Raw genomic sequence first — 13,905 nt, 5'->3', positions numbered from 1 at the left:
TTTTTTTCCATGTATCTGTTCAGTTTTCACAACACTATTTCTTGAAGAGGCTGTCTTTACCCATTGTATATTCTTGCCTCCTTTGTCATAGAGTAATTAACCATATATGTGTGGGTTTATTTCTGGGCTCTCTATTCTGTTCCATTGATCTGGGGGGGGGGGGGGGGGGTATGCCAGTACCATGCCGTTTTGCTAATTATATAGCTTTGTAGCATAGTTTGATATTAGGTAACATTATGCCTCCAACTTTGTTCTTGTGTCTCTTGTTCCATATAAATTATTGGATTATTTGTCTAGTTCTGTGAAAATGCCAGTGGCATTTTGATAGGGATTGCACTGAATCTACAGATTGCTTTGGGTAGTATGGCCATTTTAACGATGTTAATTCTTCCTATGCATGAGCATGATACATGCTTCCATTTATTTGTATCTTCTTTATTTTCTTTCTTCAGTGTCTTATAATTTTTCAAGTAGAGGTCTTACCTCCTTGTTCAGATTTATTCCTGGAATTTTGTTGATGCAATTGGGATTGTTTTCTTAGTTTCTCTTTCTGATAGTTTGCTATTGGAGCATAAAAATGCAACCCAACTCTGGCCAGTTTTGCTCAGTGATTAGAGCATCAGCCCACAGTCTGAAGGGTCCCAGGTTCGATTCTGGCCGGGGCATGTACCTTGGTTGCAGTCTCAATCCCTGGCCCCAGTCAGGGCACTGTGCGGGAGGCAACCAATCAGTATGTGTGCCTCCACCCCCACCCCCCATTCTACTCTCTCTAAAAAAATCAATAGAAAAAATATCCTCAGATGAAGATTAACCAAAAAAATTTAAAAATAAAAATGCAAAGGGTTTCTGAATATTAATTTTGTATCCTACTAGTTTGCTGAATTCATTTATCAGTTCTAGTAGGTTTTTTGGTGGAGTCTTTAGGGTTCTTCATATACAATATTATGTCATCTGCAAATAATAACAGTTTTACTTCCTCCTTTCCAATTTGGGTTCCGCCTTCTTGTCGGATTCCTGTGGCTGGGACTCCAGTACTATGTTGAATAAGAGTGGTGAGAGTGGACATTCCTGTCTCACTCCTGATCTTAAGGGGAATGCTTTCAGTTTTTCCCTGTTGAGTATGATGTTAGCTGTGGATTTGTCATACACGGCCCTTATTTTATTGAGGTATGACCCCACTATTCTCACTTTGCTGAGAATTTTTATCGTAAATGGATGCTGGATTTTGTCAAATGCTTTTTCTGCATCTATTGATAGGATAATGCAACTTTTATTCATTTTGTTTATGTGGTTTATCACATTAATTGATTTGTGGATATTGAACCAACCTTGCCTCCCAAGAATAAATCCCACTTGTTCATGTTATATGATCTTTTTAATGTATTGCTGAATTCAGTTCGCTTATATTTTGTTGAGGATTTTTACGTACGTGTTAATTAAGGATATTGGCTTATAATTTTCTTTCTTTGTAATGCCTTTGTCTTGTTTTGAAATCAGGGTAATGCTGATTTGGTCTGGTCTCATAAAATAAGCTTGGAAGCCTTCTCTCCTCTTGAATTTTTTGGACTAGTTTGAGAAGGATAGGTATTAGTCCTTTGAATGTTCAGTAAAATACACTTGTGAAGCCATTCAGCCCAGGACTTTTGTTTGTTGGGAGTTTTTTAATTAATGGCTCAATTTCATTTGTAGTTGTCAGTCTGTCCAGATTTTCACTTTCGTCTTGGAAGATTGTATATTTCTAGGAATTTATTGATTTCTTCCAGATTGTCCAATTTGTTGGCATATAATTGTCTGTAGTATTTTCTTATAATCCTTTGTGTTTCTGTGGTGTCAGTTGTCACTTCTCCTCTTTCATTTCTGATTTTATTTATTTGGGTCCTCTCTTTTTTTCTTGAGTCTTGTTAAAGGTTTTTTGATTTTCTTTATCTTTTCAAAGAACCAGCTCTTGGTTTCAGTAAACTTTTGTACTTTTTTAGACTCTATTTCATAATTTGCTCTGATCTTTATTATTTCCTTCCTTCAACTCACTTTGGGCTTTTTTTGTTGTTGTTTTTCTAGTTCCTTTAGTTGTAAAGTTAGAGTGTGCATTTGAGATTTTTCTTGTTTTTTGAGATAGGCCTGTAATGCTGTGATTTCCCTGCTTTTGCTGTGTGCCATAGATTTGGGGTCATTGTGTTTTCATTTTTATTTGTCTCAAGGTATCTTTTTCTTTCTTTCTTAACCTCATTGTTAACCCATTCATTGTTTAATAGCATGTTTTTTTAGCCTCCATGTGTTTGTGTGTTTTCAGTTTTCTAGAAATTGATTTCTAGTTTCATACCATTGTGGTCAGAGAAGATACTTGATATGATTTCAGTCTTTTAAAATTTATTGAGACTTGTCTTGTGGCCTAACATGTGGTCTGTCCTGGAAAATGTTTCATGTGCACTTGAAAAGAATGTATGTTCTGCTGCTTTGGGCTTGAAGTACTCTAAAATATCAATTAAATCCATCTGGTCTAATGTGTCACTTAAGGCTGCTGTTTCCTTGTTGATTTTCTGTCTGGATGATCTATCCATTGATGTCAATGGGGTGTTAAAGTCCCTACTCTCCCTGTATTACTGTCAATCTCTCCTTTATGTCCTTCAATATTTGCTTATATATTTAGGCGCTCCTATGTTGGGTACATAAATGTTTACAAGGGTTATATCCTCTTGTTGGATTAATCTCTTTATCATTATGTAATGTCCTTCTTTGTCTCCTATTATAGCCTTTGTTTTAAAGTCTCTTTTGTCTGATACAAGTATTGCTACCCCAGCTTATTATTTTATTTATATATATATATATTTCAGAGAGAGGAAGGGAGAGGGAGAGAGAGAGAGAGAAACATCAGTGATGAGAGAGTCATTGATCAGCTGCCTCCTGCATGCCCCCGACTGGAGGCCAAGCCTGCAACCTGGGCATGTGCCCCAACCAGGAATCGAACCGCAACCTCCTGGATCCCAGGCCAATGCCCAACTGCTGATCCATGCCCAGCTTTTTTTTGTTTTCATTTGCATGAAATATCCTTTTCCATCTCTTTACTTTCAGTCTGTGTGTCTTTCTATCAGAAATGGGTCTCTAGTAGACAGCATGTGTATGTATCTTCTTTTCTTACTCATTCAGCCACCCTATGTCTGTTGAAAAATCAGCTGATAGTCCTATGGGAACTTCCTTGTAGGTATATAACTGCTTTTCTCTTGCTGCTTTTAAGATTCTCTCTTTGTCTTTAACCTTTGCCATTTTTATTATGATGTGTCTGGGTGTGGGCCTCTTTAGGTTCATCTTGTTTGGGACTCGCTGTGCTTCCTGGACTTGCATGTCTATTTCCTTGACCAGCTTAGGGAAGGTTTTCATCATTATTTCTTCAAACAGGTTTTCAATCCCTTGCTCTCATTTGGGTGTTTTCTGCTACCTTGTCTTCTGGATCACTGATTCAGTTTTTTGCTTCATCTAATCTGCTGTTGATTCCTTCTAGTGTGTTCTTCATTTCTGACTGGTTCTTTTTTATGATTTCTGTGCCATTTCTTGTTTCCTCTTTGTTGAAGGTCTCCCTGGCATCATTTCTTCTTCCACTAAATTCATTGAGTGTTCCCTTAATCACTGCTTTGAACTCTGTATCTGGTAATTTGCTTGCCTCCATTTCATATACTCCTTCTTCTGAAGTTTTCTCCTCTTCTTTGATGTGGGACATGTTTCTTTGTCTCTTCATTTTGACTGCCTCCCTGTGTTTTTTTCTAGGTAGTAGGTGTCCCTTGTGTGGGTTGTGTGCTCCCTCCTGTTGTAGTTGAGCCTTGATTTCTATTGGCACATCAGTGGGTGGGGTTGACTCTCAGGCTAACTGGCTGTGAGGACTGACCACAACCACAGTGTAGGAGCTGCTACGCGGAGATTGACCCTTCGGAGTGGGATTCGCCCCAGTGGGACTCTGGTGCCTGCCAAGACCATCCGTTGGGTATTCCATTTGTAGGACTCATGTGTGGTCTGAAGCCAGCCACTGAGTGTGTTCATTCTGGGACCTCTTGCGGAAGAGGCTCTGGTGCTGGCCGATGTCAGCATTGCCTGTGCTTGTCCCAGGGCCTCATGGTAGGAACTACAAAGCGATCTGCGGTTGATAGCTACCTGTGTTGGGTTCGAAGGGTGTGGGAAAGGCCACACTGCAACCGAGGCCAGCTGTCACCAGTGCTGAGCCTGGAGCCACTCAGCAAGAGACGCAGGACACACTGAGGCCAGCCACCACCTTCCTGGGGCTTTAAAAATGTCTAGGACAGTTTTTAAGAAAGTCTGTGGTGGGGATTCCTGCCACAAAAGTGCCCAGCTCTATGATGACAGCTTACACAGACAGCATTCTATGTGGATATTTCACTTGCCATTATAATCTTTGCAGCCATTGTTTTCAACAACCATAACTGTCATACACAAACTTTTTAAATAAATAGTCAATTATCTTTAGAAGAAATTTAAAAGACCTTTTTCAGATATTTAGTATTAATCCACAAATCCATCATTTTCGACACTCTGCTTTCCTCTGCACAGACCCAAGTCTCCACAGGAGTCATGTTCCTTCTGCTGGAAGAATGTTCTGTTTGTTTTTTAATGTGTCATCGTGGAGGCCGCTGATAGATGTCTTTACTGCAACCACTGTCTCTAAGGGTTTTTTGTAGCTGTGATGCTGCAGCTCGATGGCGTTTTCTTTTGAAGAGGACGCATCTGTCATTTTTGCCCAAATCCTGTCCTCTGTCCTGGTTTGTTGTGCAACTTCCCCTCTGGCTGCTTCTACATTTTTCTGTTTTCACTGGTTTTCAGCAATTTGACTTGTGCTGTGTGTGAATTTCTTTGCATTTGTCCTGCTTATGATTTCTTAGGCTTCTTTCATCTGTGCATTTATAGTTTTCATCAGAGTAGGAGGATTGGGGGATATGATTTCTTCATTATTGTTTCTGCCCCCCTTCCTTTCTGGGGTGTAGACCACACGTTTTAGAACAGACTGTGGTGTCCCCCAGGTCCCTGAGGGGCTGCTCGGCTCAGGCGCACTCTGTGCTTCAGCTGAGAGAAAGTTCTGATCCACTAACTTTTTCTCTGCGCCAGTTTTGTCCAAAACCTCTCAGTAGATTCTCCATTTCATATATTACCTTTAAACATCTCGAATCAACCCCAGCCAGGTGGCTCAGTTGGTTGGAGTCTCGTCCCGCACACCAGAAACATTGCGGGTTTGATTCCTGGTCAGGGCACATGCGTAGTTGTGGGTTTGATCCCCCAGTCAGGCGTGTACAGGAGGCAACTGATCAATGTTTCTCACCTCGATGTTTCTCTCAAAAAGAAAAATTTCAAATTACCGCTTGGTTCTTCATCATTTTCCTCTCTTAGTTATGACCATGTTTTCTTTCCAATTCTTTAAGTTATTCACGGTAGCCGTTTTACCATTCCTGTCTGCGCCTCCAGATCACCTCCTGCTCCTGGTTCCGTTTCTGTGAGCTGTTCCTTTCCTCCTGGCTGCGGCCTGGTTATATACTGGCCACTGTGTTGTGGCGTTGAATTCTCCCCTGACAAGCAGTTGATTTACTTGCAAATCAGTTTCGTCATCTCGAAACTTGTCTTCAAATCTTCCGAGTGGGTCTGAAACAGCCTCCGCTGTGGGCTCACTCAGCCCTGCTTGTGGGACGCGCTGGGATCTCTGCCGCATGCGTGCCTTTCCACGCGGTCTCTCCACGCGGGTTCAGCAGACCTCGGAGGCCTCCCGCACCTGTGCGAGCCGGGTACCCCGTACCACACAGGTACCGTGCCTCCCGGGAGCGCGCCCTCCCCGGCCTGCGGAGGCTCCTGTGTGCCTGTGAGCACGTGGTTGGCAGAGAGTCAACAGGACGCATGCGGCTTCCTGCAGCTCCTGGTGTGTGTGCTGCCTTCCGTGTGGCGAGCACCAGCCCCTCCACCTGCCCGGCGTCAAGTTCTGTCCTCCTGGGGCCCCTCCCTGTGTGACTCCGCTAACGGCCTCCACACAGCGCGCTGAGGCCATCACGGTCTGTTTGTCTCCCTTCTCTCTTGAGCCAAGAGTCCTGCAGGGCCATAGCCACGTGTCACACAACAGTTGCTTCATCTCTTTTGTTCAATATCCAGTTGTTTGCATTGGCAGTGAAGGTTCTAGTACTACTTCCTCCCTCTTAGCCTGAAGCAGGTTTCACCTGGTGGAGTTTTAACCCTGAAAACTGTCATCCCTGGAATGTGAAGTCAGAGCAAGGAGGTGGAACAGGACGGCATGCGCTTGGGCCCTGCTTCTGGGAATCGTAGATGGAGGCGGCGCACATGGCTCCTGGGAGCCCGTGGCGCGGCCCAGACTTCAGAAAGCAGCCCATCTGCCCAGGGCAGCCTGTCAGCTGAGGCCTGAGGCCTGAGGCCTGGGGACCCTGACGAGCCAGTAGGAGCTGGCAGGAGAGACTGCCAGCCCAGAGCAGGTACAGGGTAGGCCAATTTTTTGGCATAGGGTTTGTAACATCATAGAGAATAAGAAATAATTATTTTTGGGCTCAGAGCCAGGAAAACTAGCTTTCCAGATTAATCCAGGGAGAGCTGTGAATCCACCGTCTCTCATGTCACACATCATAAAACTCCGCTGTGACCCATAAAAATGACATGACCCATCAAAAGCTTGGCTCCTCCCTCAGACCCTCATTAGGCCATCGTCTGAGACAGCGTGTTCCTCCCTATTGCTGGGATCAAGACCTGCTTTAATTAAAATTCAGAAATTAAGGGGCTGGGGCATCAGCCTCATTTTGCTCAGCCTTGGAGAAGAGCTGAGGTGACTGGTGCTGGGCCACACAGAGATGGCACGTTCCCTGCTGCCATCCAAGGAGGATGCACCCTTGGTGGAGGTGGGGCAGTCTGTCACCCCTGCATCTGTCATCTCACCTACTTCCTTAGCTGCTCCCTCTCTCCACGTGTTTCTGCAGTAACAGCACCAGACTGGGCCATCTGCCCTCCAGAATTCATAGACACGCCGGTCAACTTACCTGGATGGGGAGGTGGTGGCTCTGCCTGTTTAGTGACTGCTGGCTTGTTACGGCCTTCTTTCAGAAATGTGTTCACTTATTTAGGTATGTGGATACATTTACACGTTGAACTTCATGAAATTCCCTGTTTATTGGCTCTTACTTTGTCTTTTCCCCAAAGTTCCTTCTGAAGTGTCCATCCGGCCATTCTCCTCATGTGACAGATGCCTGCACTCGGGTTCTCTGATTCTGCTCCTGTCTGTCTGTCCCTTGTTTTGTGTGTGGGTTGCTGGCCTACTGCGGCTCCGCCTCTGGCTCCAGGCTCCTGTTTCCTCTTTTCTGAGGCCCAGACTTGAGGCAGCTTATCCCCCTGCAAACACTTTAACTGTGTCCACCGTGGACCCGCCCTCAATTCCCGGCACCCCTGACCCCGTTCCCTCCACAGCCCAGTCATTCCAGATCCTGATCCCCTGACCCCCTGATCCTTCCTGGTTGCTCCAGCTCCTCCGCTGCTCATGGAAGGCATGGCCACCTTCCTAGTCCTTGGGACTCACTCTAGGCCTAGCCTGGATTGGCTTCATGCCTTCCTCTCCTCCTGGGCTGGTTCCTGGGCCTGAGAGGGAGCAGGCCAGATTGATTCCATACTGAGTCCCCACAAGGAGAGATGGGCTCCGAACCTTACTTCACACCACACATGGAAATCTAACTCAAATGGGTCAGAGCTGCAGTTGGCTGGGTGGCTCAGTTGGTTGAAGCATCCCATATACCAAAAGGCTGTGGGATGGATTCCCGGTCAGGGCAAACACCTAGGTTGCAGGTTTCATCCCATCAGGGTGTGTAGGGAGGGCAACCAATCGATGTTTCTCTCTCTCTCTTTTTCAAATCAAACATTTTCTAGGGTAAGGATTAAAAAAATTGGATCAGAGCTCCACATACAAATCTTTTAGAAGATCTTTATAACCTGGGGGTAGAAAAAAATTCTTAGATGGGACACAAAAGCACTAACTGTAAAGTTTTTTTTTAAATGATAACTTGGACTTCACAAAAAAGCAAAGTTTCACCTTTTCCAAAGACACCATAACGAAAGTAAAAGGGCAGGCCACCAGCTGGCAGAAAATAACCACAATATGCGCATATCAGACAAGGACTCTTATAACCCAAGGAATCAGCCAATTATTTGTTTTTTAAATGGGAAGAAACTGAACAAGTGCTTCACCGAGAACAGGTGAAGTCCAGCAAGCACAGGAAGAGACCCTCAAGGTCACTGCTGACAGGAAGCGCCAGGTCAGACCAGCAGGCTTCTGCTCATAGACCCAGACGGAGGGCTAGGGGTGGCAGACTGCCCCATAACCCCGAACAAGTCAAATCTCCGTGTAAATGTTCATGTGGCCTTGACTTGCGGTAGTCAAGACCTGGGTGCACCAGCACAATAGGACAGGTACCCATCTCTGTGGGCTGTGGGGTGCTCTGAGGCCCAGGAGTGCGTGTCTCAGAACCCAGAGCTGAGCCAGGGGAACCAGCACCAAGTTCTAGAACAGGCAGGATAACGGACACAACAGAAGTCCGTTCAGAGGTTGCAGGGTTGGGGATAGGGGGTTGACACAAACAGGCAGCAGGAAACTTTCGGGGGTGGAAGTTTGGATTTTGTGATTTACGTGGGAATAAATGTGTCAAAAGCTATGAAGTATATATGCTAAAAATGGGTGCATTTTTTTCTTTCATATCAATAAAATTGACTTAAAAAGTAAGAGTAAAGCCCAGCTGGGTGTGGCTCAGCGGTTGAGCATTTACCTAGGATCCAGGCGATTGGGGTTCGATTCCCAGTCAGGGCACATTCCTGGGTTGCAGGCTCGATCCCCAGTCGGAGGCGTGCAGGAGGCAGCCGATCAATGACTCTCTCATCATTGATGTTTGTCTCTCTCTCTCCCTCTCCTTTCCTCTCTATTGATTTCAGAAAGATATATTATTTAAAAAAAAAAAAAAATGTAAGAGTAAAAACCCCGTAACCATGTCACATCAATTCCTCTGTGTCCTGCTCCTGATCCTTCTCTGGCACCGTTTCCTCTGTGAGATGTTTACTGCGGTCATGTAACTCCTCCTCTGCCCTCAGCCATCACTGTCTGTGTCCTGTGACCCTGTATTTCAAGGACATCAGTTGGTCCCCAGTGAGCTCAAATCCAGGGGCCTGGCCTGGGGGCATCCCTGGTGGGGCAGGGCCTCCAGTCAGCACATTCACACCTGCACTTAAAGGAGCCACTGCCCTTGTGTCTGGGCTTTCCAGAGGTTTGGGGGGGTCCCAGGCTGCACCCTAACTCACAGGTCAGTGGAGCCTAAGGCCTCTCCACCTCCCAGCCTGTGCTCCCCTGTGGTCATTTGGAGCCCTCCTCACTGAGGAAGCTCTATGCTCAGCAGGCCCTGTGGGTCCCTGGGGGCTTGGAGACGAGAGGCCTCTGTCCAGGGCACATGAGTAGGGCATGAACCCAGAACCCTCCCCTCCCCGAAAGTGAAGACCATTCACTCCCTGCTACCCACCACCCAACAGCAGGGCATCAGGCCAGAGGTGTCCTCTTCAAGTCTCTACGGCAGCTGACAGTGGGCACTTGCCAGAAGGCACTTCCCGAAGTTCTGACTGGGAGGCAGCTCCAGGGTGTGGGAAGTTCCCGTGCTGTCAATACCCTGTCCATTCATGACCTTAGTTCTTACAGCCACGAGTCTCAGTCCCTCTGGGGGTGGCTCTGATTGGAAAGCCTCTGCGGGTCACTGAGTTAGCACCATGCCACAGAGATGAGCCCAGTGGGTCCAGGACACAGGGCAGCCTCACCTTCCTGGCCACCATTTTAGTGGGATTTAGGGGGCATGCCAGTTCCTCACCAGGCGCATTGGAGCTTCCTGGACCTTGTGTCATCTAGGCTCACTCCAGACCCTGCACCAGAAGCAGCTGCGGCAACTCATGGCCTCTGAGAAGGAGCAGTGACCAGCCTCTCAGACAGCCGCCCGGCAGACAGCCCTGGCCTGGCCCTGTTCTTGCGGCCACTGTGAAAGTACAGGAAGTTGGGCTCCATCTAAGCCGCATCCAAGGGTAGCTCAGGACACACGGGACCCTAGGAACCTGCCATGACCATCCCAGAGGTGCCCAGGCCCAGGAGACAGCCCTGTGCCTGGTCATCAGGGTGTGGAGGGCAGGGCAGCAGACAGATAGGTGAGTGCACCGGTTTTCCCCAACCCTGATAGGGAGAGCTGCAGACCCCTCCCGCCTCCCACATGCCCCAGGCACCGTCCTCGACTTCAGGGGACATTGGACTCTAGATGCCCCCACTTATGGTGGGAGAGCCCCTCCCTGGGGAGGGGCACACTGCAGGTTCCTACCCCAGGCTTGTATTGGTTAATAATCACCATAACAACTGCCCCAAACACAAACCACAGCATCAAAGAACACAAGTTTGTTATCTCACAGTCCTATAGGCCAGGAATCTGGGTGGCTAAGCTGCAGCCTCAAGTAGAGCCTCAGAGGCTGGAATTGTGTCAGCAGGCTGGGCCCTCGCTAGAGGCTCTGGGAAGAATCTGCCTTCAAGGTCATTCAGGGCATGGTCATCCTTGCGGCAAAGGTCTAGGAAGGCCAGGTGTGTGGCCTATGGCAGGGAGCAGGGCCAAGACGATGGCCTCCGACTACCCTGGTCCCTTGGGAAACAGCACAGGCACCCACGTGTGCTTCTAGAAAGACACTGGAACTCCTCCGCCCCAGCACCTCTGGGTATGGAATCTGCGAGTCACTGCTGTTTCTGGATCCTGGTGGAGTGGGTGGAGCACAGGCAGCTAAAAGGGACAGCCAGGCTGCTACCAGCATGAGCACCCCAAGCCCCAAGTTTTAGGCGTGACAACTGTCCTCGGCCTCTGCTCAGCCTGGGGCTGAGACACTGCTCCGTCCCTCAGGTGGCCCTCATCGTCAGTGGGAACCTGAGCTTCCTGAACTGGCTGACCATCGTGCCCAGCATCGCCTGCTTCGATGACGCCACCGTGGGGTTCTTATTTCCCTCTGGGCCTGGCAGCCTCAAGGACCAAGTCCTGAAGATGCAGGAGGAGGAAGCCCGGGAGGCCCGGCCTACACCGACATATGGTGGGTGGACACCTGGGAACATGGACAGCCCTTTATTCGCAGGCCCAGGATAGCTGGTCCCTAGAGGTGCTGGCCCATTCTTATCGAGTGACAGCCAGGCCCACCCCATGAGGCCAGTTATCATGACTCGGTTTCTACATCAGCCTCAGAAGGTGTCCTTGGCTGGGGGAGATAGGGGCTGTGGGCAGAGGCCCCTTCCCAGGCGGGGGGCTAGCGGCCCCACCCTCAGCTTCTGTGAGCCCAGAGGAGCTGGAGGGCCAGCTGAGGGGAGGGGGATGGGGACGGCCTCAGCTCCTCCCCATGGTTGGGGCCCCGGCCTGGGGTGCAGGAGCTTACCCACTGTCACTCTCTCCGGGCCCAGGCTGCATGGTGCGGCAGGCAGCCAACCTGGCACTGGGCATCCTGGTTGCCTGGCTCAGCATCCCCGTGGTCCTCAACTTGCTGAGCTCCAAGCAGGTCATGAACAGCTCCTTCAATCCCCTCAGAATTGTCAACACATACGGAGCCTTTGGAAGGTACCATGCATCCCTGGGGGTTCCCATCTCGCTGCCCCTCTGGCCTGGCTGTGGTCTCTCCTCTCCCTGTCCACCTGGTCAAGGAGACCCGGCCCTGACCAGCCAGGTGGGCAATCTTGGCCCAGGGTGGGGTCGAGGGGTCTGCTCTCCCTCCCCCAGGGCCAGCCCCCACCTGCTCCTGCTCTACCCACAGCCACAGCTCCAGCCTCACCCTAGTCTACTCAGGGTAGAGAGGCACAGCCACCGCCCGCAGTTCTCCAGAGCCCAGCCTGCCCTGACTTGGTCTCCCCAACAGCATCACCAAGGAGCGAACAGAGATCATCCTGCAGGGCACAGCCAGCCCCAACGCCAGCGCGCCAGACACTGTGTGGGAGGACTACGAGTTCAAGTGCAAGCCAGGCGACCTGAGGAGACGGCCATGCCTCATCTCCCCCTACCACCACCGCCTCGACTGGCTCATGTGGTTTGCGGCCTTCCAGGTAAGGGCCCTCTCCTCCTCCTGTACCACCATCCCCCTGCAACCCTGCATGTCCCGGTGCTCACAGTGGACTCGGGCTCAGGTCACTCCAGCATCCCCAAGGTTGTGGTGCCCTCAATGGGGATACCTGGGGCCCTGGTATCCCCTGCAACAAGTGCTGGTGGGAAGGCAGGTGGGGGTGAGATCAGACCCCACTGGAAACAATGTTATAGCCCACACAACATGCAGCCATGGGTGCCCGTGCAGCCCCCACTCTGACCAGCCTTCCACGACCCACCTGGGCCCTTGAGGACACGGGAGGTCAGGCTGGACTCTGGTGTTAGGCGTTAACTGTGGAGTTTCATCTGGTCCCAACCCCAGCCCTCGAGGCAGAAGTCACTCCACTGCTCAGGCACCTGAGACTGGGGCCTGGATCTGAGGCCAGCCAGTGACATATACAACATGCTCTCAGGCTCCCGCCCCCCAGGGGCTGGGTCTTGCTCCTTGAGTAGCCTGGGCCCAGGCAAACATCTGGCTCTGCGGGGTTCCAAGGCCAGTCTTTCCCTGTGCTCCACTGCACACATGGTTCTGCCTCCGGACAGCAGTGGTTCCCCTCAGGTACGGGTCCCCAGAGGCCTCCCTCAGACACCCTTACACAGGGACCATGTGCCACAGCCAGCTTCTCAAAGTGCCTCCACCACAAATGACAAGACAGGCGTGACTGATGCCAGGGAAGCTGACCTCCACAGAGCGTTAGCTCGGGCCAGAGAAAGCCTGGAGGTGCCGCATCTCCCGCTGACCCATCTCGCCCATGGTGACAACCTCAGGAAGGCTTTGTCCCTTGCCTGAGAGGCTCCCAGGTGACAAAGCCAAGAGGTGAGCTGGAACGCCCGGGCCCTGTGCCTGCTGCATCTGAGTTACCCGAGGACAGGACAGTGGGGTAGGGGACCCAGCACCCGAATGAACAATTCAGACATCTGGCTGATGGATCAGAACAGAAGCTGGCAGCCCCTCTGGAGCAGAGCCTAAACCAAAGCAATGGGCATGGGCCCCCAGGGCAGCCCACTGACCACACTTCAGGCACACCCAGGACAACAGCCTGATATAGGGAGTGACCAGGCAGGGCCCTCTGGAGGGAGGGAATGAGCAGAGAGCACGCCCTCTCCTGAGGGTTCTTGGGGGCCACACCCCACAGTTCCTGCCCGAAATAGGGCTCAGACTGGTGGCCTCGTCCTGTGGGCGCCCAGTGCCAACCTGGGGGCAGAGCCCAAGTACCCTCCTCTTCTTTCCCCCAGACCTACGAGCACCACGAGTGGGTCATCCACCTGGCGGGCAGGCTCCTGGCCAATGACGCCGAGATTCTGTCCCTGCTGGCCCTTAACCCATTTGCGGACAGGGCCCCTCCCAGGTAAGATTCTTCTCCCAGACGGGACCCCCCCCCCCCCAACAGGGGCCTCAGCTGCCTCTCAGGGCTACTCCTCCAAATGCAGCTAGTGCTCTGGAGGCCAGACCCCCACTCCCTGGACATGCGCCGGGTACAAAGGTCCACGGGTCCTCAGGCGACCCCCTTTCAGCACCACTCACCTCCTGAAAGGACACCGGGACTTCTGGGGTAGGGGTTGGGCCTCCTAAAGTGAGGCCTGTCCTTCTGTCCTGGTGGGCTCTGGAAGCTGTCACCAAGAGCTCAGCCTTCCTTGAGGCTACACACCACAGGCCTCCTTTTCTGGAGCCCTGCCTGCCCCTCCAGCATCTGATCCATGGCCTGGCAGTGATGGGAGCTACTCATGGGCCCCTCTGTCTTCCCTGGGCAACCTCTCC

General features: G+C 50.5%; 1 protein-coding gene across 5 annotated transcripts in view; it reads left to right on the top strand.

The window, feature by feature from the left end:
• Positions 1-13,905, top strand: part of LMF1 (lipase maturation factor 1) — a 126,654-nt gene that overhangs the window by 88,291 nt on the left and 24,458 nt on the right. For 3 of the 5 annotated variants that reach the window (XM_081131610.1, XM_081131612.1, XM_081131611.1), the window contains exons 6-9: positions 10,932-11,115; positions 11,477-11,630; positions 11,926-12,109; positions 13,383-13,495. In XM_081131610.1, coding sequence (XP_080987736.1) covers positions 10,932-11,115; positions 11,477-11,630; positions 11,926-12,109; positions 13,383-13,495 — 635 coding nt within the window. The remainder of the gene's footprint in view (positions 1-10,931; positions 11,116-11,476; positions 11,631-11,925; positions 12,110-13,382; positions 13,496-13,905) is intronic. The other 2 variants (XM_081131609.1, XM_081131608.1) reach the window with 1 other exon arrangement.

The sequence above is a fragment of the Miniopterus schreibersii genome (assembly GCF_964146895.1).
Source record: "Miniopterus schreibersii genome assembly, chromosome: 3".
Taxonomy (NCBI): domain Eukaryota; kingdom Metazoa; phylum Chordata; class Mammalia; order Chiroptera; family Miniopteridae; genus Miniopterus; species Miniopterus schreibersii.
The sequence above is the reverse complement of the archived record's forward strand: the minus strand, read 5'-3'. Positions and strand labels throughout refer to the sequence as shown.